Source organism: Podospora pseudocomata, chromosome 3 (genome assembly GCF_035222375.1).
Source record: "Podospora pseudocomata strain CBS 415.72m chromosome 3, whole genome shotgun sequence".
NCBI lineage: Eukaryota > Fungi > Ascomycota > Sordariomycetes > Sordariales > Podosporaceae > Podospora > Podospora pseudocomata.
Window position 1 is genome coordinate 3,210,142 of NC_085887.1, and position 21,690 is coordinate 3,231,831.

General features: G+C 52.6%; 6 protein-coding genes across 6 annotated transcripts; 3 read left to right on the forward strand and 3 right to left on the reverse strand.

Annotated features, from left to right (window-relative positions):
• Positions 1-431: 431 nt before the first annotated feature.
• QC762_309100 (uncharacterized protein) lies at positions 432-2,771 on the reverse strand (the record flags this gene model as incomplete). Its single annotated transcript, XM_062889205.1, has 3 exons — positions 432-617; positions 675-1,354; positions 1,409-2,771. The coding sequence occupies 3 exons, from the start codon at positions 2,769-2,771 to the stop codon at positions 432-434; spliced, it is 2,229 nt and encodes a 742-aa protein (XP_062745163.1).
• A 5,824-nt stretch (positions 2,772-8,595) lies between these two features.
• On the reverse strand, positions 8,596-10,230 carry QC762_309110 (uncharacterized protein). Its single transcript, XM_062889206.1, has 2 exons — positions 9,026-10,230; positions 8,596-8,963 (listed from the first exon to the last, which is right to left on the reverse strand). The coding sequence occupies exons 1-2, from the start codon at positions 9,842-9,844 to the stop codon at positions 8,811-8,813; spliced, it is 972 nt and encodes a 323-aa protein (XP_062745164.1). The 5' UTR covers positions 9,845-10,230; the 3' UTR covers positions 8,596-8,810.
• Positions 10,133-11,522, forward strand: QC762_309120 (uncharacterized protein; the record flags this gene model as incomplete). Its single annotated transcript, XM_062889207.1, has 3 exons — positions 10,133-10,233; positions 10,319-10,891; positions 10,945-11,522. The coding sequence occupies exons 2-3, from the start codon at positions 10,783-10,785 to the stop codon at positions 11,520-11,522; spliced, it is 687 nt and encodes a 228-aa protein (XP_062745165.1). The 5' UTR covers positions 10,133-10,233; positions 10,319-10,782.
• Positions 11,523-12,513: 991 nt separating this feature from the next.
• QC762_309130 (uncharacterized protein) lies at positions 12,514-13,692 on the reverse strand (the record flags this gene model as incomplete). The annotated part of the gene is made up of 1 exon (XM_062889208.1): positions 12,514-13,692. One exon carries the CDS (start codon positions 13,690-13,692, stop codon positions 12,514-12,516), a length of 1,179 nt encoding a protein of 392 aa, XP_062745166.1.
• A 1,448-nt stretch (positions 13,693-15,140) lies between these two features.
• QC762_0057840 (uncharacterized protein) lies at positions 15,141-15,477 on the forward strand (the record flags this gene model as incomplete). The annotated part of the gene is made up of 2 exons (XM_062883565.1): positions 15,141-15,203; positions 15,319-15,477. The coding sequence occupies 2 exons, from the start codon at positions 15,141-15,143 to the stop codon at positions 15,475-15,477; spliced, it is 222 nt and encodes a 73-aa protein (XP_062745167.1).
• A 1,117-nt stretch (positions 15,478-16,594) lies between these two features.
• Positions 16,595-20,000, forward strand: QC762_309140 (uncharacterized protein; the record flags this gene model as incomplete). Its single annotated transcript, XM_062889209.1, is given in 5 exon segments — positions 16,595-16,957; positions 17,062-17,593; positions 17,648-19,467; positions 19,524-19,624; positions 19,631-20,000. Coding segments are annotated over 5 exon segments (3,186 nt in total).
• Between the last annotated feature and the right edge of the window lie 1,690 nt (positions 20,001-21,690).

Consider the following 21,690-nt stretch of genomic DNA (forward strand, 5'->3'; position numbering starts at 1 on the left):
AAACGTCGAAACCGTCCTAGCGAGAGTTGAGAGAGAGTCCCTGGAAAGAGCCAACCCAATCTGCCTGGGGTCCCAGAGCCGACACTGCTTGATCCTGGGCTCCTGGTGTGGTGGATTGGGGTGGTGGAAATCGTCCGCGACCGGCAAAGTCGCCTCCTTGAGGAAAAGCGTTCGCATAGGCATCCACACCCTGAACCATGCCGGGCGCGTACGGCATGGCTCCAGCACGAGCAGCCGGGTTCGCAAAGGCGGAATAGGGGTTGTATGGAAAGTTTGTTGCGGGGTAGTTCTGGTTGGGAGCCACTGCACGTTCGGCGAACGGCATGGTAAATGCCGGGCGTACAGCTCGATCGGCTTGACCGGGCGCCGAGAAGGCGTTCTGGCCTTCTTGTTGGTTGTCCTGACGTCTTCCTGCAGTCGCCAGGCCCCGGTTAACGACCGCTCCAGGACCAATACCGCTCGGAGCCGGAAGCCCAAGGGACGGGCTCGCGAAAGATGCCGGATTGATGGCCGACATCCAGATGCGAGTTTTGTAGATTTTGAAAAGGTCTGTGACGAGAGAGTTGAAGTTGATGTATGAGTCGGCAAAGTAGTAGAATGTGAGCTTCTTCCAGTCCCTGTCCAGCTGTTAGTCACAAGTTTTGCCTCACTTCAAAGTAGGTAGAGACTTGCACTTGAAACTCTGCATCCAGAATCTCCATGTTAAGGCCGTGCTCTTTTACTTTCTGCTGGCAAACACGCTTGGCCTTGGCCTCCTGTCCCTCCTTCTCGCGCAATCCCTGAATCTCATAGGGTTGCGCGAGCCGCCTGATAAGCTTTGGTTTCAACTCACCCGAGTTGGGCTCCTGCATATGATTCTGGCTCGGGGGCCCCATGCCACCCACAGCGCTGCCCTGGAGGCCGTTGGAAGCGGCCATGAGACCAGCACCAGCCCCGTCCTGTGAGGTGGCGTTTTGTGAGTACATCATGAGCCATCGGTATTGCTCCTCAGCATAATGCTCCTTGTATTCCTTGGCCGTCTGCCAGTCTACATTGTCTTTGGCGACGGTGCCCAGATCCGTACCACGATCAGCCTCGACAATTACCAGGTCACCAGGCTTGACGCTGAGACCGGTGCCTTCCTGAATGTAGAAAACATCGGCTCTGGAGCACTTGAACAGGACGATGTAGAGTGATTGGGTATGCCGGGGTTGCGTCACGCCGTACATGCCCCGATGCGGTGAGATGGGCCTGTTGGCGTACGCACCAGGCATTCCGCCGTACGGAGATGCATACTGGTTGTGATACGGTCCCACCTGTCCGAGGCCTTGCTGTGCAGGACTTGCGACGTTTCCAGACAAGAAGTAAGATGGGACTGGTAAGCACGTCAGCAAGCCGAATCTGATATGAGACCAACGATATGCCTTACCTTGATTGCCGGTATTGAAGTTGGCATTGTCATTATACGCAGACGGAAACTCTTGCGAATGAGAAAGGTCCTGAGACGCCTGCTCAAGCGCCGCTTCACTGATCGAGCTGATGGAAGCCTGACGGGTCGGCACATCGGCAAAAGAGTGACGTCTGCTTTGAGGAGGTTCTCCCAGACCACCGAACCCAAGTGAGCTCTGCCAGATGCCCTTCTTGACATTCTCCAGCTTCCTGTTTTCAATCAGGTAGGGAGTCCGAAGAGTCCCCGGTCCGTACTCGCTCATCCGTCGTGCAAGGCTCCTTCTGGCTGCCATCTCAGAGCCATCATTAGCTTCATCGTGCTCATCAATGGCGTAGTCGGATTCCTCTGGAACTGGCTCCTGTGTAAAGTAGCCATTGCCCAACCCCCAGGATGAGGTAGAGGCCCTAGGTCTCAGCCGTGCTTGGTTCTGGAATTGCTGCTGTTGCCGCAGCATCATGTTCTCCCGGGTGAGCATTTCGATCGTTTTGGCCTGCTCCTGATGCTGGCTTCCCTGCAAGGAACCGGTACTGTCGTCATCATCATCCTCGTTCACCTTTCCGAGCGACGAATCGTTTGCCATCTCGCTCAACATGCTAGGCCGAGAAGGACGGTGCTGAAGGCCAGAATGGCCCATCGGCCGGACTCGGGAACCAATAGTGGAAGGAACACCGGCGGTCATGGCTGATTCAGAAGGCTCAAGCTGGCCTACGGAATACGACTGGGATCGGTACGTCTTCGGGGTAGGGTGCAGAGGAATCGGGAACGGAAGCTGAGAGTTGGGTGTCTCTCGAGGGCCGGGCGAGGTTTGTGTGAAATCATTGCCAAAGAAGGAGCTTGCTGTACCTCCGGGGGGCGCTGCTGAAGTCGGAGAGGGAAGCACCTCAGTCAAGCGCGAAGGAGGTTCCTTTCGGTCGGTATTCCAGATACCAGTGTTTCCCCAAGTAAACGTGCCACTCCCCGAATGGTTTCTCCCAAGCACTCCGGCAGAGGCTCCCCAGACAGAAGCCCCTGGGTCAGCGGCAGGTGTGCTCGGGTGAGAGGTTGTCGGAGACATTGAGCTACTGGCAAAAGACTCTTTTCTCTGGCGCAACGGTTGCTGCTGCGTAGTATCGTTCAACCAAGAAGCTCGACGCATCGGTTTCGGGGGTTGAACAGTGGGCGGGATGTTGTCCTGGCGGAAGGCCTCGGGCTCATCATCAGAGCTGGCGAGAGCCTCGGAGTCGGGCGTCGACCTCCGACCCAGTTTATCAAGCAGTATCGCCTGGCTGCTGGGGGCAACGCCTGAGAAGGGCCCCTGGCCCTGCTTGGGCGGAGGGCCCGTCTTTCCTCCACCGGAGCTCATAATGTCGTCGATTGGAATTTCAAGTCAATTGAGAATGGGCCGGTCGAGCTGAGCCAACTATTCACCTGACTATGGCTAGCAAGGTGGATGATGGCAAATGATGATCGAGTTGCCCGCTGCACTAGCCGGATGACGTTAAACAAGTGGCGACTAGTGATGAAAACTCAAAAAACCTCAGATCTCTAAGACGTTTATCGGATATCTCTGGGGCGCGTGAAGGAAATCAGCTGTAGGCCTAGTCAGCACAAGACCGGAGAGTGGAGTTTGGGCGATGATTGTCATCGACTGTGTGCCTGTTTATTTGGGCATACATCAACTGCCTGCTGACACGAGACGAGCTGGAGCTTTGAGAACACAGTCCAGCCACGAGCAACACGGAATGAGCCCATTGGAAGCTCGCTGTTGGTCGGGCATACACAATGAACTGATGTATGCCTCTCGCCAGACTTCAAGAAAATAGGGGGTCACTTACACAACACAGTCTGATGGGAAACTCTATGTGGGGGTATTTGTCGCAGTCTCTAGAAAGTTGAAACCAAAGAAAAAAGCACAGTGATGGAAAAAGTGAAGGACGAAATGTCAACCAGAGTAGAGCGTAGGGTTGTGTATCGTGGCCGACGATATCAAACTGGAACTGAGGGCGGCGTTTGGGACCCAGAAGACAGGAATGGAAGACGGTCTATCCCGGACTCTTGCCGAACGGATGGAGCGTAGTACCGGAGGCTCCAAACCCAATCCTCATGAAACCGGCCCTAGTGAGTAAGTCCTATGGAGACGACGGACTGTTGCGGGGTTTATAGTTTTCCGATGAAAACTGTCGAACTTTTTATCGATGCGCTGACTTCGCGGAGGGGTGCGGCAGCGCTAAACGCGACCTCCCATTACAGGCGCGAAGCTCTCTGGAAGGGTTGAGGGTATCTGGCTGGGCAGTGGGCCGCGTATTGCCGAGCAGTCTTGTCTTGTCTTCGCCGCCGTCGAGCAGCGGGAGAGTAGGTGAAGGAAGAGAAGAGAACGAAAAGGGGGGAGGAAGGGCGGAAAGGCGGGAAGAGGTGGCTCTCAGGGAAAGGGAAAAGGAGAGACAAGAGTGTGTGAGTGATGAAGATGTCTGGCTGTCTGGCTGTCGGGAGTGTCCTGTTCAAGGATGGATGCGCGAGGGTGCAGGCAAGGTAAGCGTGCTGCCGCAGCTGCTTTAGGAGGGTTGAAGTGTGGGAGCGGGGAAGGCACGTTACTCGTTAGTGGCTGGATCCTGGCCAGGCTAGCCGAAGGGTCAAGTCACGCTGAAGACCGCAGGAGAGACGAGAGAGAGACCTGAAGGCTCGAAAGGTTGTGTGTGGTTTGGTTAATGAAGATGATGCTGTGGCAAAACGCCGTAGGATTTAAGTTTAGAGTCCCTCGATGATGCCTGCCCCCAGGTTCCGGGAATGGAATTGAGAGATTGCTCAGGAGGTCTCGTGCCGGGCGTAGTCTTTTGTTAGTGGCTCCAGTCAAGAAACTCGAAGCCCCAGCACCGCCCGTGAGACAAAGAACTATCCACTGCGCGATGGACTACTGTTGGGTGGGCATCCCAGCTCGCGGAAGAGAGGAATTATAGAAGATACCGTGGGTACGTAGGTATTGTGATGAACTCAAGTGGCAGGGAAGGGGACAAGACAGGGACGACAAGAGACGATGGGAGGGAGACAAGGGTTGGGTGCTAGAAGGGTCTAGGTCCCCGATTGGAGCAACCAGGCCAGTGCGGAGTGTTTCGACAGACACCAAGAGATGGAAGCCCGGCCGGTGACGGTGTTGATGTTGTGCTGTGGTTGTGGTTGTGGTCGTGGCCGTGTCCAATGGCTAGAGGTGCATGGAAGATGCAGCCAGATGGGGTGGAAACGGGGAGCTCTCTTTCTTTTTTGGTGGGGTGGTAGCATGGGTCAAACAATTTGATGTTGACGCTAGAATGTCTGTTAACGTGGTACCTGCTGCACCTTCAACCCTCGATCCTACCCGCCCCTTTCCCCGCGGACAACCCGAATACCACCAATGCCACAAACAACGACCCAAGGTAGAGATGTTCCGTCTACGCAGTAGGCATGGCGAGAGTGTCCCGTGGTGGTGAGGGCAACTCAGAAAGTGCAGTGGGGTTCTGGGCGATCAGGGTTCCCGATAGTGATGCGTTTGGTCTGGACGAAAGAGGTTAGTTAGCCCAGTGTCGAGGCCGACAAGGCGTTTCTTTCATGGGGTTTCTTTCTTTTTTTCCCCGCCATGCCCAGGGCACACAAATTGCGGGGGAGCTTGTGCCGCCTAATCAACTACTGGACTTCGTGGATTAGGGTCAACTAACTATTACCCCTCTTTATTATCTGGCCACTCCGGAGTAGATAAATTGAGAATTTATAAGCTTTGTATAGACACGCACTTACAGTGCTCGCATTAGTGAAAGACTTAATATGTAGTATCTATAGCTTACTATTGAAGCTTATAGCTACAGCGCCTCACAACGCTAAGCAGCAGAGTTATAGAAAGTAAATTTTTGTAGTTAGAGTAATTTGTCTGCTATATACCAACTTTGACTTTGTAGTAGAGTTTATATTCGACTTCTATCGTATACCTCTAAAGGCTTTACATTGCTTTATATACTACAATGAGCAGATAAACTAGAGTTTAGCTTAGTAAACTTTGATGCAGCTGCGTTTTGTTAAAAAAATTTGTGATCATAGCTATATAAAGCAGGGCAAATTTAGTTACTAGCTTCGAAAGTGTGGGTTACTGTGAGTCGATAGCCCACAAATTATTCCAAGCACTTATAGGGCTTTAAATAGCCTAAATATAGAATTTAGGCTATTTCAGTCTACTGTCGCAGCAGATGCAAAGCTTTGCAGTAGCCTACTTTGTAAAGTATTAAGTAAGCGCTAGATGAGTACTAGGTAGGCACTGAGTAGTGCAAAGCAGATATCAAATAGGTGCTAGAAGAGCATATAATGGGTGCTGAATAGGTATATTGTGAGATACTTCTGCCCCGTGTAACGCTTTTGTTAGGGCTGCTGCTACAGAGTATTACAGCAGTAACTCATTGTAAAATAAGCCTAACGGGAATCCATTTTAAACAACGGATATTTAGAGTTAAAAGTAAAATAAAAAGTTTATATAAAAAATATACAATTAATTTAAATATTTCAATTAAATATATTGTATAATTGATATTGATATTAAAACTTACTAAATATAACAGTTAATCCAGCTCTTTTAAGTTACTATTTTTTTTTCAAATTTTAAAGTTTAAGTCATAGAAAATATTTGATTTTTATTTTTTATTAAAGTATTGAATAGTAATTGAAATATATTTTGGAAATGAATAATATAGTTTATAAACCTTAAAAATATAAATGAAAAAATTAAAGAAGTTTAAATTAAATAGAAATTACAAATAAATATCTTAAAGTTTACCAGTACGTTACTGTTTTGGTATTTATTAAGCGTAAAGCTTAGAAAAATTCTGAACTTGCTGACCCCGGAGTGGTCAGGTGACAGAGAGGTAATGGTCAGTTCACCTACATGTGTAGACGAAATGTGGGGAAGACGTCGGTAATGCAACGGCGGTTTGGCTGGATATAGCACAGGTCTGATATACTAGAGGAATGCAGGGAAAGGGGGGGTCCCTCCGTCCCGTCCTTGGTGTGCGGCGCTTTTGCAGGAATTTCGTCTCGAGTCTTGTTCGTCGGGATTCAGATCATGATTGCCTCGCCTCAGTCAGTGGAGATATATAGGTTGGATGGGCAGTGCTGGTGACACCCGCTGTCAGCTTTTCTTCTTGCTTCTCAAGATTCACCGTCTTGTCTTGAGATATCTTGACATAAACATCAGCATGGGCTGTGAGTGGAGGATCGGGAAATGCAATTGCTCTCTCGCGCCGCCCGAGTGCATGATTGATTTTCTGTCTCGTTGCTGCAGCAGGCTCGAAACGGCCCTGTTGATGCAGCTCAAGGGAAGGGAGGTTCACCGAGCTCAGTGGTTCCTTCCACTCACGAGACCTCAATCTGCTTCACCGGGATTCCAAGCTTTTTTCCTCTCATCCAGCTTCCCCATCACCTCATTGACCAACCCCAGCTCTCTCTCTCCCTCTCTCTCCCGCGGTCTGGATGCCCGTCGAATCACGCGAATATGTGCGTATGGCCTATGGCCAGCAACAAGTCTTGATGCAGGAATGCCGCATGCTGCTGTGCAACCCACGGAGGAAGGATTGGCTTCGTTGAAGAAGGCTGCCCCCAGTGCCCCGCTCTCTCTAGGTCTCTCTCGTGTCTTACGCTGTAGCTGTCTAACATCCATTTTGACGAAGAGGGTCTAACGGCCACCAAGACACATCACGCGGACCCCATGCTCGACGTTGAACCCGCACCCAAAGGTCAACTCTTAACACCAGCAAAAGCCAGAGGGCAGTTCGCGCAAGAAGCTATGGCCATTTTTGCCTCCCCAACCACGACCTAGAAACTCTGACGATCGAGATCCCAAAAAGATACAATCGTCATATCTCAGTCACAAACAGGAGAGAGTCCTTCAAGAGGACATAAGTCAACTGACGATCAGCAAAGCCCCTGCATTGCATACCTCACCTACATACATACCATGAGGAAAAGGCCCAAGCCCCTACCCTTGAGGGGACGCGGCTGGGGGTTGAACTTTCATCAGCCTAAATTGTTTCTCGAATGGGGCGGGCCCTTCGAGTGTGCTTCTTCTTCTCTGTTGAGGTGATGAGAGCGGGAAACCCCAGATTTCAATTTCCCCTAGGTTACTACCCCCCTGTCACCACCACCAACCCCGACCCCTCCATTGATGAACCACAGACGTCAGTTGAACAAAGCTGGGACCCCGCGGGAGAGAGACGCCATGGCGGTTCGAGTTCTTATCAGAAAGAAACTACCCCGCTAAAAAGTTCACTTTTGACAGCAGGGCATCGTTTCTGTTGGGATCCGGTCTGGATTTGTTTTCCGCCCTTTAAAAGGGGAGGGGGGGTCGCTTTACCCCGGATTTCTCGTTCGATCTGGATGTCACTTGTTGCTGTGGAAGTCTCACCAGCAAGCTTCTGCCATGCCATACTAGAATATGGGTTTTGTTTGTGTTTTGCACGCGGCATTTCCCAGATGCTTCCCCGAACGGCTGGGAAAGGCGAGCTCACGATATGCACCCTGATGCAAGTCGAAGCATCGAGAAGGACGACCGACCGCCTTTGAGGTCGTCGTCACCGAGGGATGATTTCATTTTTGCCTCTTGGTAGATCTATGCAAGTTGCTTTGCCCACCGGTCTGGAGGTTTCGACGACGCCACGATATTGCTACCCACACATGCTGCCACAGTGCTACTACATACACACAACACTCTCGCTTTTTGGGGTAACGAGGTTGGGGATGATGATGATCACTTCCCTTTGGTGATTTCTCCAGCTGCAAGTCGGGGCGAGACATGTTTGCGTTGACGGCAATTACACCACGCCGCCTTCCAATTCTCCGCGTAACTCACCTGCCAGGTAATCACGCCGCCGGTCACGCCGAGAGTAATCAAGTAGGAAGACGTAAACGGACGGATGCGGGGCCCTCTCTATGTTGTTGTTGTTGTTGTTGACAAGCGGGCAGGTAGATATAGATGGGCTGACATGCACAGCTCAGTGCCACTGTGTGTTACCTCGACGTATATAGCTCAATGGGATATCAACGTAAAGGGTCCCGGGACTCGATTGGCCAATCATTCTTCACTAGAACTGTCACAACTCAGTGTATGGCTTCGAGGCAAACCATACTCATCACTGAACTTTGCCGAGGGCAAAAAACGACTACCTCGACCACCTCTTCCAGAGCTACTTTGTGAAATAACATCTAGATCCGCATAACAGCCACCAGCTTGGCATTTATTTAAATTCTGCTACATGATATTCAGCAGCATACATGATATCTCTATTTCCAGCATTTTACACGAGCATACAAGACTCCCCCGTCCACACCATTAGGTCAATAAGCTTTTTTGAAACCACCTATTCATACAACCTATAACTTCCTGCATTCCCAGATCTTAACCAGGCACACTATCCAACCCACCCTTCCCAGTCGACTCGGGAACAGCTCCCTTTTGCGCCTTGAGCTTCTCCTCAAACTTGGCAAACTCCTTGATGGCGATTTCCTCCTCCTCGTCAAGCACTTGTTCCACGCCCTGAACTTCCTCAATCTTTTGCGTTCTTATGTCAGCAATTGCTCCTAGAAAGTGTGCCAATAGCATTAAAAACTCACATAATGCATCAACATGCCCTCAATCCCATTCTTAAGCGTAACCGTGCTCGAATCACAAGTCCTGCACGCGCCCCTGAGTTTCAACATGACGATGCCATTCTCAAAACCCCTGAATTCGATATCCCCTCCATCTTCCTGAATCGCTGGGCGGATCCTCGTTTCCAAGAGCTCCTTGATCATGCCAACGACTTCACTGTCGTTTTCGTCGTATTCTAGACTGTCCCTTTCCCCGGATTCCTGCTCTTGCTCTGCTGTGGACGGGGAGGAGGCAGATTGCTGGGAGATGTTGACAAGGGGCTGGCCGGAGGTGATGGCTTCGGTGATGAGGGAGAAGATCTCGGGGCGGATGTGGGCCCAGACGGCGTCGGCGGATTTGGTGACTGTTATAAAGTCTTGGCCGTAAAAGACCGAGGTGACGCCGTCGACGTTCATGAGGTTTGCGGCGAGGGGGGAAGGGTATGGGGGGGATATGGTGGAGCGGGGGGAGAGGTATTCTACGAAGGGGGTGGAGATGGATTCGGGGAGGACGGGGTGGTTGGGGAGGAATTTGAGGGAGTTGGCGTTGGGGGTTGGTTCGGTTTGGATGAAGATGGTGCGCTTAGGCTGCTGGGGAGAGGGTGTTGTTGGGTGCCATGATTGGGGTTGGAGACGGGGGCGGAGGCCGGAGGTGGTGGTGTGGGCTGCTCGGCGGGGAGGTTGTTGTGACGGTGGTTGGTGCCGGAGACGGAGGAGGGATGTGGTTGTTCGGCGGCGGGCGGCGGCCGAGGAGGGTTGCGCTACTAGAGGCGCGATGCCTCGTAGGAGCTTGGTCGATGGCATGGTGTGCTGATTCCCTACGAGCGCGAAATATAGATTGTGTTGAGATAGAGTAAGATGGGCTCGGTAGGTCTCGTCGTCAAATCTGAAATTATGGAGGGGCCGAAAGATTGCCGGACGAGACCCGGCGGCGGGATGGCTGACAAAACAGTTTGTTCTGAGTTGATCCGCTAAAATATTTGCTGCGTCATAGGTCTCGGCGCGGGGCCCACTTAATTTTGAACCCTGCCTGTCACTTTATCTGGACTTTCAACATCTGGAGAAGGGTGATGTGAATAAAGCATCCAAACGTACATGTCTGTCTCGTCTTTTATGAGACTTCCGTACACATAATCATAGCATGTCGTCTGTTAGAAACTAGTTGAGGTCCCAGTGCCAGTCAGTGTACCGCAGTAAGTGAAGCTCTAGTTACCGCACAGTATCCACACAGTCTAGAAAAGCCGTTCCTCTAAATTTCATGTGGGTCGCCGTTGATAGAAAACGCGACCAGTTGCCAATTGGTCGCCCAAACATTCAGCTTCAGCGAATCACCAGTGTGTAAGGACCTTGTTCGAAGACGCAAGACATCTCACTCTCGAAAAGGATTGTTCTAAACATCTCGCCAATCTCGAACCCAGCCGACCCGGCGAATCACAGACTTCAACTTACAACTTCCACGCTCTCCCACCCGATTGGCGCTCGGTCTCGAACCTCACCTCCAGTTTGCGCCAGCACTGAACACACAACCATGGCTCAAGACGATGGCGGCATGGCCTCGCCAGGTCTGAACGAAGGCCCCAAGATCACAGAAGTGACAGCACCCACCGCCTCCCCCCAACCATCACCATCACCATCAGCAGCAACAACCCAACCACCAACCGAACCATCACCAGCAACCCTCGGCGCAGACGAAGAAGAAAAAGAAGAAGGAAAAGAAGAAGAAAAAGAAGAAGAAAAAGAAGATGATGATGACCCCCCTCCACCCCCAAAACCAGCGCCAAAACTCTGCGCCGTATGTAACACCCAACCAGGCAAATACAAATGCCCCCGCCCCGGCTGCGCAATGCCATAGTACGTATCCTTTTCCCCGTTCCCACCACCTCAACACTAACTCTCTATTCCAGCTGCTCAATCCCCTGCCACAAATCCCACAAATCCAACCACCCCCGACCCTCCCGCCCCAACATCCCAACCCACCCCCCAAAGCACCGCTCCCAATCCCTCTCAGCAAACCAACAACGACCCCTACAAAATCCTCCTCGACCACGCCCACGTCTTCCAGCGCCTAGTAAAGAAATACCCCTCCCTCCCATTCGTCCTCGACTCGATCCACTCCCAGACTTTGCCCCCTCCAACACCATCTTCCAGTACAACAACACCGTCTTTCCTCCAGAACAATAACAGGAAAAGAAAAGAACCGCCTTGGTCAAAGGATGTGGGGTTGAGGAAGGGGGCGAGCGCGCTGAAGAAGGCGAGGACGGACCCGACGGATAGGGGGGATGGGGTGAGGGAGTTTTGTGATGCGGTGCTTTATTTGTTGAGTTTGGGGGAGGAGGAAAAGGGGAAAGGGGATGGGGATGGGGATAGGGATGGGGGGCCGAGGCCGGTGGCGGAACGGGCGGTTAAGGAGGTTGGTGAGGAGGTTAGGATGGAGGAGAGGAGGGTTGTGGAGGGCTTGCTGAGGGAGGAGGGGGGTGTGTGATTTGTATAAGGGGGGTGTTTGGTTGGTTTACATAATGGTTTTTTGGGGGGTATAAGGGGTAAGGAAAAAGCATGAGAGGATCTGGGTGGGTTTATATATATAATTTAAGGGGAAGGTAAGGGCACATATCCAGTGTTTTTAGATGTAATATCGGGTGTGGGAGAAGATTTACATGTCATGTTTTGATGTCATGTCGAGGGTGGTATGTGTCTAATTAATACATCGAGGCATGCAGAGAGGTGAAGAGAAGATGCATTAAAAAGCCTCGGTTATCCAGTGGTAGCTGAACTTACATTTAACACGTCTAGCATGCACAGTCTGACTAGGCGCACAGGCAGGCAACTCGTCGTTTCCGCGGGCGAACCACACTGGGAGCGTTCAGGGGATGATCAAAGTTTAAATATCAAACAATATCAATTACCATTAATCTACGGCTTTTTCGCTCTTTTCTCCCCCTCTTTGCCCCCCTCTCCCCCGCCATCCTCTGCCGTTTTTGAAGTCTAGACCACGTCCTCGCAACAAAAGCAGAAAAGACTAACTGCTCAACAGCTACTAGTAAAACAGGTACAGCCAACCATTCCGAGCCAGACCAAGCCAGTACAAGCCAAACCAGAGACATACCAAACCAACGTTTGGTGTAAAATCATGACCATCATCACCAACCACCCTGTGCCATGATATATATTTTCCATTCTTTTTCCAGCAGACCACCCCAAAAACAAATCCAACCAAGCAACCCACACCATTCGCCTACCCTCGACCAAACTTTTATTCAGCCACCCTTCACATTCTCTACCCCTAGCCCAGTGAAAAGAGCCGGCGATCTTCTCAGCGTTTAAACCTCCCAAAGAAACCCTTCCCACTAGTGGCACTCTTCGCCGAAGTAGGCGACTTTGCCCCCTTCTCCCCAGCAGCAGCAGCAGCAGCAGCAGCAGGAGGGCGGGGGGGTGAAAGCTCCTCCAGCGCAGGCAACTCCCCACCCCCAACAGCCCTAGTAGGACTGGGCAGCATAGTCCCCAATCCCGAACTCAACACCCCCCCATTCTCCCCCAGCCCCAGCCCCAGTCGGGCTCGTCACCACCGACCCCGACCCCGACCCAGCACTGCTCGAACTCCCACCCTTCTCCTTACCCTTTGACGACCTCAGCGTGAACAACGAGTCTGCTCTTTTCAGGAGGGGAGACAACATGAGTCTGGGGCGGGATGTCCCGGTGGATTTACTGCGTTCATCGGACTGGGACCAGTCAACCCTGTGCTCTGGGGCGTGGATAGGGAAACGCTGGAGGGGGGTCGGGTCTTCGGAAGTAGGGGTTGTGGTGTCCTCTGATCCTCCCCCTCCCCCTCCGGGAAGGGTTGGGTTGAGGACGAGCATGGAGCGGCGGGTGGTGGGCTGCTGGGTTGGGGTTGTATCGGCTGACAAGGGGTCTGCGCCGCCGGTGCTGTTTCTTCTGGGTTGGTGAGAGGGGTAATGACCCGTGAGGGAGACGCGGTTGTGGTTGGTGTTTAGCCTTGCCAATTCGGCTCCGAAGGTGTGGGACTGTTGTTGGGAGGAAAGGGAGGAGGTTGATGGCCCGGAAGTGGGAGGTTGACGTTGTTGACGCTCCCGCTCCAAGGCACGGTCACGCTCTGCTTGGGACTGGCGGAGTTGGCGGGCGAGATCGGCCGGGGTGGTGGAGGCGATGGGGTCACCCTCGCGGTTGGAGTCTTTGTGGTATCTGTGGGCTCGCTTGGTGAGTTGGTGGATGAAGTCGTTGGAGCGCATTTGCTCGACGGTGGTGGTGCGGGTGAACTGGCGGGCGGCTTCTTTGGGGACATAGTGATCGTCTGTCGACCGGGGTTCTGGGTGCTGGGAGGAGGTGGAGGTGTTGGCCTGGGAGGGTCTTCGTCTGCTGTGGTCTGAGCATCTGGGGTCTGGTTGTGTTTTTGATGACTGTGACTGTCCATGTCTGCTGCTCTGATGCTCCCGGCGATGACGGCTCTGCTGCTCGGCCCTCCGCTGCCTTCGTTTCTCATGTTCTTCCTGCTCGGCCAGGACCAGCAACAACCGACGGGTAAGATCCTCTGGATCAAGCTGTCCCTCCACATGCTTGGAAGAGGGCTTGCTCGGCCCCCCAAATCCTCGAGGGACAGCGCCCTGCTGCGCCCTCGAGTAGCCCATCTTGAACTGCATTCCCTGGTGACAGAGCGTTGACGGGGAGAGGAGTGGGAAACCCAGATCACAGCCAACCTTTCCGAGATTCTGCTGGAAATAAAGTTGGCCCACGGTTGAAAGTAAAGTTACGCCTTGTGGTCCCTCCCAGGTTTGTGGTCTGCGGGGTTCCTTGCGGATAGTGAGTGGTATCTCCGTCCTGGTTTGTGTAGCTTGGCGAACTTTGGCTCACTCCGTTGTGAGAGGCGAGGGCTGGTGTCTTAGACACGCACAGTGACAAGATATGAATAAAAACCCCAAGACTACACTCCGGAAAAGTGTTGGCGAGGGGGGATGCTCTCTATGTAATGTATTCGCAAAGTCACTCGGTAGATGGACAAGAGAATCCACCCGGCGGCAACTCTCCCCCTCCCATCCCCCCTTTGGAACCCTCCCCCTGCAGAAATGCAGCCAGGGTTGCAAGGCCACTGGACCGTTGGAATGTCGGACAAGGTGTTCCCTTGATTCAACAGGTCGGACCAGAGAGACACCTACAGTAGTGCAGAAGTATAAGCACGAAAGCGTGTGAGGAGAGAGATCGAGGATGATCAGATGCCGAATTGGCTTTTTCCCTCTCTTTTGAATCCTTGTGAACGGGCGCTCCGCGTCTGGCTGGACCAGCTCCTGTTGCAGCGGTGCAAGGTAGTGCCGTCAGGGGTCCGGTTCAAAATGGTCATTTGACTTTGGGCTAGTGATCAAAATATGGTAAAAGAGGCACACCTCGCCTCGCCCCCGAGAGGCACCTTTCGGGCGTCCAGCCTAGGGGGCATATGTAAGAACAAGCCCGACACTTGCAGCACGCTTGCTTGCTTGCTTGCTTGCTTGATTTGCCACGAGCCGTTGTATCACCTTCACTTGAAGAGCAGCAAGAAAAAGAGAATGGATGGGACGAGGCCTTTTTACCCGCCATGAGACAAAAGACCGAGGACGGGTTGTGACTTGTGACGGGGGGCACTGGGTGATGTGCCAAGGGCGTAAAAGGGCACGACACTTGCCCGATCAGGTTTGAGCAAACCAAGGTTCCTCTCTCTCTCTCATATTGACCGGGGGTTGCGAGATCGTGATTTGATCGAAAAGACGTGACCAGCCGGTCTCGGCCTGGCGTTCAGGACCCTTTTTTTTTTTTTATTAACATAAACAGGGCCAGGGCACGCCGTTGGTGTTGACCCCATCGACAAACCGACAAAGGCCTCGCCTGCTCCATGCTCGGTCTCCGCTCCCCAGCTTTTGGTGGTGACAATCCCTGTCAGAACCCCGGATCCCCAGATGGGAGCGGGGCGGGCCTGCCGGTCATCCACAAGGGCCGGAAGGGTCCGGGAAAAAAAGACCGGACCCACGGTTCGTCCGGATCTGAGTGTTGACAAGAGACAAAACAGAGACAGTTTTCACCGGTGAGATTTGCTGTGAAACCTATGATGGGCACTGTCAGGATGCCACGCATGGGATTGTCCCTTCGTGATCCGGGACAAGCGGCAGCAGTGCGGCGGCAGAGGGTTGGAGTGGCGCTTCGCGGGAGTTTCTGACACTTGAAGGTGAGATTTCCAATATTGCCATCCAACAAGACTTTTGAACTTTGAAGAGCCCCTGAGCTCAGCTGCGCCCAAACAGAGAGCTGCCACGCCGAATGGGAAATTGGATTTGATAGCGACTGTTCAAGGTTGGGTTGCGTGGGGGTTGCTTTGCGATGGTGGTTGGAGGCCGTTGTTGAGAGTCAAGAGGGGGACTCAAGAAGTTAACAAAGTCGAGTTAAGTCTCCTGAGAAATTGATACGATAGCACTCGGCTGCATGATTTGTGTAACCGCGCCATATGTTGTGTCTCTGTCGTTTGGAAGCAAAAAGCAAATCGTTCGAAGCGAAGGTCCAGTGCCGGCCCCAGTTTTTGATCTTATCAGATCTCCCCTTTGCTATAATATGCATGGAGATTGTTGCGGCCAGTCCGCTGACTAACAACCACAGCAGGATCTTAAAGTCAGTATCATATCGACAAGCAAACAACTCAACAACTCAACAACCAGGGGTGTTTGCTGGCAGTTGACCTCGCCGCTGATCAGTCGCCGGGCCGTGCCCTTCCACCGACAAGCACCGGGCGCAAACCCCACCATGTCCGTCAAAAGTCCCGTTGGAAACTCAATTGCCAGTTGGCTTCCATGTTATCAGAGGGCCATCACCGTGCTTGGTACCATGGATCAAGAGGTCAAAGACAACAGCAGCCAAGCACCGTCTGCAGGGGGGAGGGCGGCAGGCAGTGAGTGAGTGGGTGACAGACAGTGCTCTGAAATGGCAGATGGCCCCGCTGACGGGACACCTAACGGGCAGGGGAACAGCTTTTGGCTATTACTTGAAGCAAGGAAAGCTACGTTAGCTACGATAATACTCGGCAGTGTATAGTATAGCTTGAGCTCAAAAAGACTCGGTTATCTGTCTGAATCCATCACCGCTTCTGCTTACAATCCGACCCTTTCGGAAGCGACCGTTGCTAGCTGCGACGCTACGGACTGAGCCAAGCACTGTTTCGGGTCGGCAGCCTGCCAAGATCACGGCGTTTGCTCCCAAAGAGCTGTGCCCTGCTCCTACTCCCGCCGCCTCCGCCCTGGCTTCGTGGGACTCGCTCTCACCCCAAAGGACCCCAACAAGTGCCCCAAAGAGAGGACCCTGACAAGGAGCCCCATCCAGACCCCGACCCGACCGACGAACGAGAACGACACAAGAGACATCCTCCATCTGATTTGTTTGCGCCTCGATAATAAGAAGCCCTCCTTTGCCTCCCGGCTCCGTTTTCCCTGTTCCTGTTCCCGTCTTGTCCGGCTTGCGGCTGCTGGCGACTTGAGATCGCGAAAGTCACTGGTATGCCCTTTTTGTCCACTTTCGTCATGCGAAGAAGCAATGCGGGCTCACACTCATCCACCCTCATCAGACCGCTCCGGGGGACTCCCGTTTCCTGACTTTGGCCCTCAGAGAAGCTTTCTCATCCTCGACGACCCACCACCGCCACCGACGACGACGACGACCGTCGAGGAGGGTGGTCCGCGAGACTCGGTCGCTTCGATTGTTGACGACCCGTTTTTCTTTGGCTACCACAGCACCGCCGCGAATACTATCTCTGCTGCTGCTGCTGCTGCTGCTGCCACAGCCACCCCCGGCATCCCTGGCGCGCTAACGACGAGTGCCGGCCACCGCAATGAAGAGCGCCAGCCGTGGATTCCCCCAAGGAAAGATTCACTGAAAGACATCGGTCCTACACCTTGGGTACGCCGTCATCTAACTACCTGATAAGAGTCTCAAGAAGAAACATGGACAAGAGCTCCTTCTGGCGGTCACGATGGATGTACGCTGACAATTGGACCTCTTAGTTCGATCGCAACAAACCAGCCATGGAGGCCATCAACATCGCCATTATTGGCGTCGAAGGCGTGGGGAAGTCGGCTTTTGTCCAGCGAACGATACGTTCCACGCGACCGCCGACACAGAACATGATCACATTCAGGCATGTGCTCGACGGGACGCAGTACTCAGTCACCCTGGTCGAGCTTGATCTTGAGGGTTTCGAACTGGACCCCCGACAACCAATACAGTGGCCGAAGCAGGTCGCCGGTCACATGGTGCCACGAATAGATGGCGCCCTGATCCTGTACGACGTTACCAACAAGGAGAGCGTGCGAGGGCTGGATTCCACCATGGCTGCGCTGGCCAACTCTTCCCTGCCGACGGTTCTCGCCGCCACAAAATGCGACGCCCCTGACGAAGCCCGCCAGATCGACGTGGCAGATGTTGCTTCTGCCTTTCCCACCTGTGCCGGTCACTTCAGAACGTCTTTCAACGTGCCGGGAAGCGCTCAGGATTGTCTACAGGCTGCTTTAAAGGCCGCGTTGGCTAACAAGCGAGGTGAGAATATTATCGCTGCAGTAGTGGTAAGCCGGGAGACTGACGGGGGAGCAGGAGAACAACCGGAAGGATCGATGACCAGAAGACGCGCTGCCTCGGCGAGTCTGGATACCCCTCAAGAAATGATCAACGGAAGGCCAATCAGCCAACACAGTAAACACAGCAGGGCAAGCTCCGACCTGTCACTCTTACGGGGTTTCCCACCGCCCCCAAACGAAAGTCACTACAGGCCCCAGGCTTCGAGGTCGCCCAGACTGGACTATTCTTCTGTTGCTCAGCACAGCAACTCAAATTTGGGCTTGGCCGTTCCCGAAGACGGCCCGCAAACGACAGTGTCAGCCATGCTTCGTCAACCGGGCATTCGACTGGACAGCGGCGCCGAGTCGTTCTTGGATGTGTCTGAATCCGACGGAGAATCGTATCGGTATTCGGACGACATACCAATACTGCAGCGCAACGATGAGAACTTTTTGGACAGGCCAGCCAAGGTGGCGGGAGTGAGTTTCGATGACCTTGTCGACAGGCTTGTCGCGCCCAAGATGGCAAAGGCGGACCAAAACTTTGCCGATATCTTTTTGTGCCTGTATCGAAAGTTTGCCGCGCCTTCCGAGCTGCTAAACGCGATTCGGACTCGTCTCGACCAGCTGAGGGAAGACAAGACGACGCACATTCTGATCAAGGCGGAGGCTCAGGTGCGGCTGGTCGAGTCTGTGGCGAAGTGGGTGTCGTTGTATCCTGGCGACTTTGCCAGGCCGGCAACGAAACGAAGTCTGGAAGAGATGGTCGGAGAATTATCTTCGGATCCGCTGTTTGTCACGGCTGCCCAGCAGATGCGTGTTCACCTGGAACACAAGGTGGTCGAGGACGACGACACGGGCTGGGGAATATCAGACCCAATAGACGAGACAGACAACATGTTTGAAGGTCTGAGCCGACCACACACGGGCATCACAGGATCGATGAACTCGCTCCAACTCGACGACCCCAGCAACCCCCCCTCCAGCCACCACCGACGCCCCTCCCAGAGCTCAGAGAGATCAGGGTCAGATATTCATGGTCGGACAACGGCCCGGTATCAGTTCCAAACGCTGGAAGACTATGAGCGCGAAGCGGCCACGCTGGTGCCGATGCCCTCATTGGCGCTCAACAAGTTCCGCTGGCACCAGTTCATGGAGCTCGACACGGAGGAGATTGCCGACGAGATCACAAGGATAGACTGGGTCATGTTCAGCTCGATCCGGATCCGGGATTTAGTTCGGGACGTCTCGCTAAACCGAGAACAAAAAGAAAAGTGCAAAAGCCTCAAGAACGTCAACAGGATGATATCCCACTTTAACCACATTGCCAAATGGGTCGCCAACATAATTTTAATCAGAGATAAAGCCAAGCACCGGGCTCCGTGTCTGGAAAAGTTTATGCTGATTGCCTTGAAGCTGAGGCAAATGAATAACTACAACGGTCTGGCGGCCGTGCTGGCGGGGATCAACGGCACGGCGATTCACCGGCTGTCGCAGACGAGGCAGCTTGTTAGCGCGGAGACGCAAAAGAGGTTTGCGAGGTTGGTGTTGCTGATGGGGACGCAGAAGAGCCATTTCGCGTACCGGTTGGCGTGGGAGAATTCGCCGCTGCCGAGGATCCCGTTTATGCCGCTGCACAGACGGGATTTGGTGAGTGCTGAGGAGGGGAGCAAGACGTTTGTGGGGGAGGGGGGGAGGAGGGTCAACTGGAAGAAGTTTGAGGTTTTGGGGGAGGTGTTGCTGCCCATCATGAAGAGTCAGGGGATGCCGTACGGTGTCGGGGAGGGTGGGGGGGGAGGGAGGAGGGGGGAGGTGAGGGAGTTGATTTTGGATGGGAAGCTGATGGGGGATGAGGAGGTGAGTTATATTTACTCTGTCGGAGTGGATAATGGTTACTAAATTTTTGCGAAAAGGATATATATCAACGATCCATCCAGGTCGAGGCCAGCAGCGCGGCCGGGGCTGCGGGGGCGGGGGAGGGCAGCACGAAGAAAAAGTTCCCCTGGTTGGCGAAGTAGAGCGATCGCCAGCCTGGTGGTGACGGTTGTTTTCAATCTGGGGAGAGGAAGAGGGGGTTTAGTGGGGGGTGGAGGAGGTTGTCTACTACTACTACTACTACTACTACTACTACTACTACTGCTACTGCTACTACCACTACAACGACGACAACAGATGAAGAGGGGGAGCACCGGGAGGAGCAACAAGAGACGGAAGAAACTGGTGGTGGTGGTGGTGGCGGTAAGGCGAGACCGCACAGCTTGGGGACCGTGGAGGAGAAGAAGCCAAATAAGAAGATGGCGGGGGACTACCCGGAGGTGTTGAGGAAGTTTAGCTTGCCGCTGAGTGTGCAGGGGATTGGGAGCATGGGGTTGGGGTTTCCCATGCCGTAGTGAGGGAAGGGGGGGGGAGTTATATAATATTATTAGTATTGGGATGGACTTGGAAGTTTTGGGGACAAATGTGTCATGTTGGTTGTCATATATAAGAGAGAGAGAGAGAGGGTTATCATCAGAAGCGAAGTAAGCGTAGGGGCATTTGTTGTGTGTGTGTGTGTGTGTGTGTGTGTGTGTGTGTGTGTGTGTGTGTGTGTGTGTGTGTGTTTTGTTTTTTTTCTGGCGCGTGTTTGGAGCATGGGATGTTTATGTCGATGAAGAAGGGGGTTGTGATTAGGTGTGGTGTGGCATTTAGATCTCGGCGTTCCCAACTTTTTTATTTTTTTTATTAATTTTTTTTTATTTTTTTTATTTTTTTTTAATTTTTTTTTCCATCTTTTTTAAGTTATGATGGATGATGATGAAAGGGTGGGGAAAGTAAGAAAGAAAGCAAGAAAGAAAGAAAGAAAGAAAGAAAGAAAGAAGAATGCCACACGGTAAAAACATTTGTATATGTATTATTTTCATTCTTTCGGAATGAGGAAGGTTTGGAAGATTAAGATAGGTAGCTAGGTAGCTCATGGGGGGATTAGGATGGTGGTTATTGATGGCTATTCTGTGCTATGAAATCTTTGGGGGGTGATGCCAGATTGTTTGAAGAAGTTTAATGTTTCATGTTCAAAGTGTTCTGACAAGCTCTTTTTCCTTTTTTTTTTTTTTGGGAAAGTATCATGCTTGCGAGAGAGACAAGTTCGCTGAAGACAAGAAGATCACAATCCACTTTTGCTACACTAGTAGGAGGTAGTAATGACGATATCACCCATTATGGATCGAAGCGAGACACGGCCTACTGCGCGTATTCGTTTACCAAATCTCGCCGAAAGGACTTCGCCTAGCAAATAGATGGGTGGTATGCGTGGCTAGTGGTATGTGGCGTAGAGAAAGCTGTCTGTTGTCGTAGTGGTGGTGGTAGTGGTGGTGTCATGATATACAGATTATGTTGGCGATGTTCGAGAGCGAGGTTGCTCGGTTTACAAAGTAGAAAATATACATGATATTGAGACTTCCAACCAGAGACAGAGAACAAAGATAGCGGGAGAGGAATCAGGAAATATTGTTTAGGCTATATTCTCGCCCTGGTGCCTGTCGGCCAGTTTAGTTATTCTATGATGATAGTTTGCAGTGCTGGTTCCCCCTCACAGTCTACAAAAAGTCTGGAAATTGTTGATTGGGATGCGGGGTAGTGTTCGTATGTCTACATGATGACGAGACCGGCAACGCATCAGATCGAATGCAAACCCAAGGATCAAAAAGAACTGCTTTTTGCTGAGATGGTACATGTCCAAAAGCAGACGAGGCTGGCAATTGAGTCCGATATCTTGTGTCGTACAGCTCGGACGACGAAGCAAGGCATGAAGTTTGATCTGTCAATTTTCAATCGGTGATGGCTATCCGGAAGCTGCCGTGTGAGACTAAGCCGATTTGGGCTTGGTGTTTCTAGAAATTCCCCAGCCTTTTTTTGGAGAGGGCCCCATCCATCCCCCAAAACGCGGGGTTCGCGGGGCTCAGAGCACAGGGATGTTGGTCTGCCTTTGGTCTACTGAACATTTTCTATGGAAGTTCCAAGTTCTTCATTTCCCAACTTCCTTTTTGATCTGGAACAGACCTGGCTTATCACGGTGATGTGGTGAGTGGTCGTGGGGAGCAT

Bases quoted from the DNA above. Each gene is read 5' to 3' on its own strand.
- QC762_309110 (XM_062889206.1), bottom strand. From the start codon at position 9,844: ATGCCATCGACCAAGCTCCTACGAGGCATCGCGCCTCTAGTAGCGCAA. The intron at 8,964-9,025 runs GTGAGTTTTTAA...AGAACGCAAAAG, and splicing joins AGGGCATGTTGATGCATTAT to ATTGAGGAAGTTCAGGGCGT.